This window comes from Myotis lucifugus, unplaced genomic scaffold (assembly GCF_000147115.1).
Source record: "Myotis lucifugus unplaced genomic scaffold, Myoluc2.0 scaffold_2011, whole genome shotgun sequence".
NCBI classification, from domain to species: domain Eukaryota; kingdom Metazoa; phylum Chordata; class Mammalia; order Chiroptera; family Vespertilionidae; genus Myotis; species Myotis lucifugus.
Window position 1 is genome coordinate 1 of NW_005873059.1, and position 5564 is coordinate 5564.

General features: G+C 67.3%; 1 protein-coding gene across 1 annotated transcript in view; it reads left to right on the forward strand.

Annotated features, from left to right (window-relative positions):
- The first annotated feature begins 602 nt into the window (after positions 1-602).
- Positions 603-5564, forward strand: part of RAB3IL1 (RAB3A interacting protein like 1) — an 8207-nt gene continuing 3245 nt past the window's right edge. The window contains exons 1-4 of the mRNA XM_023748878.1: positions 603-821; positions 2242-2370; positions 2454-2566; positions 4228-4327. Of these exons, the coding sequence (XP_023604646.1) occupies positions 609-821; positions 2242-2370; positions 2454-2566; positions 4228-4327 (555 nt within the window). The 5' untranslated portion in view covers positions 603-608. The remainder of the gene's footprint in view (positions 822-2241; positions 2371-2453; positions 2567-4227; positions 4328-5564) is intronic.

Consider the following 5564-nt stretch of genomic DNA (forward strand, 5'->3'; position numbering starts at 1 on the left):
GCCCGCCTGCACACCCTCCCATTCAGCCAGACCCCTGCCCAGGCCGCCTGTGCGCCCTCCCATTCAGCCAGACCCCTGCCCAGGCCGCCTGCACGCCCTCCCATTCAGCCAGACCCCGCACGGCCGGCCCCGGCGGGCGCCAGGGATGGGCACACCCAGGCCCAGAGGGTGGGGCCGCGATTCCACCACTGAAATTCACGGTGCCACAGGGACCTTCTGGGGCCTTCCAGGGGCTGGGAGGATCCATGGTCATTGTCACCCCCACCCCCCTCCCCCCAACACACACACACACACACACACACACACACACACACACACACCCTCAGCAAAGCGGGGGACCTCCGTCCGGCTGTGTGAACCTGGGCAAGTGGCTCCCTGTCTCGGCGCCCATTTGTGCGTCTGTAAAATGGGAGGCTGGGCTGTCCTGGCTCCTGGGTGCCCCTCCGTGGGAGGCCGCTCCCTGACAGGAGCACCTCACAGAGGCCGCTTACGGTGTGGGGACCTGGTGGGGTTGGGTGCTGCGTGCTGCCATCCTGGCTGGCCTGGCGGGCGGCGGGCGGCATCACCCTGGGCTACGGTCGCAGCCGTCTCATTCTGGCCAGATCGACATGCTGCAGGCGGAGGTGACCGCCTTGAAGACACTGGTCATCACGTCCACGCCCGCCTCTCCCAACCGCGAGCTGCACCCTCAGCTGCTGAGCCCTACCAAGGCCGGGCCCCGCAAGGGCCACTTGCGCCATAAGAGCACCAGCAGCGCCCTCTGCCCCATCGCGTGCCCTGCTGCAGGCCACATCCTCACCCCGGACAAGGAAGGCAAAGAGGTGAGGGGGCGGAGGGCGGGCTGTGGGTACTGTCCCACTGTCAGGCAGGCAAGGGGGCCTGGTGGACCAGGCCTGACACCCCCCCGCCCCTCCGCTGTGTGGCCTGGGGCCTGCCCTGCCCTCTCTGGGCGTCTGTGTCCTCTGGCCACGAGGGCTGGGCAGCTCCTTGTAAAATGAGACCTATGGCCCTCAGCTCCCGGTGTGCAATCTGGGGGCCTGGCACCCTCCCATTCCCACGCCGTAGGCGGCGTCCCTGCACCGAGCTGCCTCGGGCCCGAGTGCCTGCCCTCCGGCGGCGGCGGTGCTGGGCCTCTGCGGAGGCCACCTGGGCCCGTGTGGCCGCAGCCCTGAGGCCGGGACCACCTTGTGACCCCCCTGCACTTGAGGGCCCTGGGGACCCCCTGGCTGTGGTGCCGGGACAAGCGTGGCCTTTGGGGGGCTGTCTCCCCCCTCAGCTGGGTGCATGGAGTACGAGCTTCAGGTTGGACGATGGCCTAGGATGCCCGTGGCCGTGGTCCTCGGCAAGTGGGGACACCTGTCGGTGCCTCGGCTTCCTCACGTGGGGGGTGGGGGCTCCTGGGCGCAGAGGAGTCGAAGAGCGTGGAGCCAGGAGCTCAGCTTGAGGCCGTACCCAGCCAGCGCCCACGGGGGCTCCAGTGGGATCGGGCTTCCTGGGGTCTCCGATGGCCAGGTGGCCCCCAACCCCGCCCCGTCCCGTGTCTCAGCGCGTCCGGGGAGGAGCGCAGCTGGGCGTCTCGTCCCCCTTCTGAGTCCTAAGCATCTGGCCGATCACTAACCTCTGCTCCTTCCTCTGTCTCGTGCACCTGCTGTCTGTCTGCCCTGCTGGCCCCGCCCGCCCAGCCCGGGCTGCCCCCCCTCCTGTCCCTGCTCCTCTGTGTGGTCCCCAGTAAGGCGGTCCACCTCACCTACGAGCCGGCCTGGCAGCTCCCGCCTGGGGAGCCGCCCGCAGCCCCCACCTCTGCTTCCTCTCTCTCCTGTTCCCGACAGGTAATGGCTCCAGAGGGCCCCCCTCTGTCCCTCTGCCTCACTCACTCTGCATGCACCCGAGCGCCCGTGTTCCCTCCCGTGTGCGCGTGCTTGCGTGTGCAGGGCCTGGTGTGCCTGTGGGGTCGCTCCAGCTCTTCCTCCTGGAGGAGGCGGGGTTCTTTCCCATGAGGCCTGGGCCAGGTGTGTCCGCAGCGCGGGGCGCCGAGACACAGCGCAGGGAGGCCGAGCTGGCCAGTGGCTGGTGCAGAGGGAGAGCTCCTCTCGGGGCTGGGCTCTCCCAAGGGCCCTGGGACACCTCGCATGCTGCAGCCGGCCCTGTCCTCCCTGCTCCCACCTCCTCGGCTCTGCCCGTCCCGTCTCTGCCGTGCTGGGCCCCGCGCCCTGACCGCCCACCGCGCTCCCTGCCCCGCAGGTAGACACCACCCTGTTTGCAGAGTTCCGGGCCTGGAGGGAGTCGCCCACCTTGGACAAGAACAGCCCCTTCCTGGGGAGGGTGTACCGCGAGGACGTGGGGCCCTGCCTGGACTTCACGGTGCAGGAGGTGAGCGGGCGGAGGGCAGCCGGCCGGGCCCAGCCCCTCCGCCCGGCCGCCCTCACCGCCCAACCGCGTCCTGGTCTGCGCAGCTCTCGGCACTGGTGCGGGCTGCCGTGGAGGACAACACGCTCACCATCGAGCCCGTGGCTTCGCACACCCCGCCCACAGTGAAGGCGCCCGCAGCTGAATACGGCAGCACCAAGTAAGGCCGGCTCCCGCCCCCGCCTCCTGCCCTCCCCCCACCGGCCCTGCCGAGGGCCTGGCCAGGGAGGACGAGCTCTGCCTGCCCGAGGGAGCTCTGGAGCGGCTCCGGGGGGGGGGGGGGGCAGGGGGGCCGGGTACAGGGGCACCTGACAGAAGAGGGCAGTGGCTCTGCCCACTGACCATCCTGCCCCTAGTCACGGACCCCAGGCTCTCCGGGGAGTCTGGGAGCTGGGCCCCCCTCTTCCTGGCTGGCCTGATGCACCCTCTCCCACCCCCTCTCTCCCACAGTGGGTTCCGGGCCCCGATTGACATGTAAGTGATGTCAGTTGCCAGCTCTGCCTTCTGCTCCTAAGTGGCCCAGTGGCCCTGGCACCTCGTCCTTCCTGCTGCTCAGGCCGCGCTGAGCGGGGCTAGAGCAGAACCACGTGGCCTGGCGGAGCAAGGGCGGAGCTTGGGGAGCAGGCCCCCTCGGCAGCCAGGGGTGGGAGCCTCCTTATCGAGGGGGCATGTGAGGCAGGTTTGCAGGGTGAAAGCAGTTTGCCAAGGAGGGGAGGGCCTTCCAGGCGGAGGGAGCTGGATGAGTACAGGCAGGAGATGCTGGGGTATCAACGGAAACACCTCCGAGTGGGTGGGTGGAGCAGTGGGCGGGCAGGGAGGTGGGGCTGAGGCTGGAGCCAGAGTGGAAGGTTCTCCAATGAATGAGACCTGGGCTTTAACCTGCTAGGCCAGCCTTTCCCAAACCACCAAGAGATGTCCCTGAAAAGAGGGTTCGCTGGTCCAAGCGGAGAGCCACAGCGACCCTGGAGGCAGCAAAGGCTCTGATAAGTCCCGCAGCCAAGCAGCCTGTTTAACCTTTCTTTGCTCGGGATTCTCCACGGCTATTTCCTGGGCAGTGGGGAGCAGCAGGGAAAGATGGGGGGCTAGATGTGGAGCGTTAGCGGCGCCTGGCTCCTTGGCACCCGCGGCCACGTGAAGAAGAAGAAGGCACAGGGCTGCCTAGGAGCTGAGGGGAGCCGGCAAAAGGCCCTGCTGGCGTGACCCGGCCTGGGGCCTTGGTGACTAAGTGGAGGAGAGAGTGGACTCCTGCTTAGTCCGGGGAAGGGGTGATGGTCTGAGGCCCCAGTAAAGTCGGAGAGGCATCTTTTTTTTAAATATATATATATATGTTTTATTGATTTTTTACAGAGAATAAGGGAGAGGGATAGAGAGTTAGAAATATCGATGAGAGAGAAACATCGATCAGCCGCCTCCTGCACACCCCCTACTGGGGATGTGCCCGCAACCAAGGTACATGCCCTTGACTGGAATCGAACCCGGGACCCTTCAGTCCGCAGGCCGACGCTCTATCCACTGAGCCAAACTGGCCAGGGCTGGAGAGGCATCTTAGGGGCTCCTCGGTACACCTGGCATGAGGTTGCCCGCGTTCTCCCGCCCACGAGGGGTAAGGGGAGGGGTTGGGGGGTCCATCCCAGGGAGCCCTTGGCCTGCTCTATCCTTGGCTTGGCCCTGGGCTCCTTGGGAGTCTGGGCCTGGGGAAAGGACGCCAGGTCCGCCCCGTCTGTCTGCTGCCCCTCCCACTGTGCCTTCTCCCGGCTGCGCATCCCCCGCATGAGCTGGCGGGTGAGCCCAGCCGGCCCCATGGCCCCTCTGCTTCCCCAGCACGTGTGCCCTGAGCGGGTTGGCCCGTGCCTGTCGCCACCGAATCCGGCTCGGGGACTCCGAGAGTCACTACTACATCTCGCCATCGTCCCGGGCCAGGGTGAGTCACCCGTTTAGAGCATCGCTTGGCTCCTGAGGGGCCCCCTGGGCTGGGACTCTGGGCCCCGGCCTTGACCCACAGGGCAGGCTCAGAGAGGTGCGGGGACTGATCGGGCCGCACAGCCCAGCCAGGTGTCCTGGTTGGCTCTGGCTGCAGAACAAGTTACCACGCACGCCGTGGCTCCCAACACCCGTTCATTCTCCTCCCCCCGGGTCAGGCGTCTGGGCCCCACTTAGCGGGGCGCCCGGCTCAGGTCTCCTGGGCGGCAGCCAAGGTGGGCGCCGGCTGCCTCCTATCTGGAGACCGGCGTCCTCTCCCGAGTGCGTGTGGCCGTTGGCGGAACCCGGTGCCTCTGTGGCTGAAGGACTAGGTGCCCGTGTTCTCACTGGCCAAGACGTAATCCTGGGTGCCACCTGCACCTGTGTTGTTTAATGTCCCCGGATAAAGGCAGTGGCCTGGAGGTCAGACTACAGTCCTGGCGCCTGCGCCAGCCTTCGCTCCAGCCCCGGCTTTGGGGGGGTCCTGAGGCGTGTTTGTCACAAAGCCCGCCGTCAGCGCTGGCCAGGGGGCCCTCTAGGACTCCCAGCCCTGCCCCCTGTTGCCGTGTGACCGGGCTGATGGGGGGGGGCCTCGCCGAGCTGGGGGTAAGGGTGGGGTGGTCCCCCACTCTTCCGTCCCCTCATGGACGGCGAAGAGGGTTGTAGGGGGCAGAGGAGAAGGAGCTTGGTGCGAAGGCGGCCTCGTGCGGGCGGCGTCGGAGGAAACTCCTCCCCTTGGCCTCCTAGGGGCGCTTGTGGGGTCTGAATGGACTGACAGCCGCGTCCTTGGCAGCAGGCTGGCCGGTGCGGGCAGCGTGTCTGTCCGACAGCTTCCGCAGGGCACCGAGCATGTCGTCCCGGTGGGGACCCCCCGGAGTGAGCTGACTCATTTCCCCAAAGGGCGTCTGAGCCTTAGAGAGGAGGGGTGTGCCTGGGCCGCTCAGCGCCGGGTCTCCCCGCTCGGAGTCCGCAGAAGGACGCGCGGACATCCCCGTGCCCGGCCAAGTCACCTTCAGGACTTGGTTCCTTCAGGCCTGGCGCCCGCTCTGGCCTGGGGGATGAGGAGGGGGACGTTTTAAGAGGGGAGACCGAGGAAGGGATGCCGTGGGAATGGCACCAGGGGGGGGCCCTTCGGCAAGGGCACCATCTATGTGCAGGTGCATCAGGCTAGGCAGATGCTTTTTATTTCGGAGGTCTTA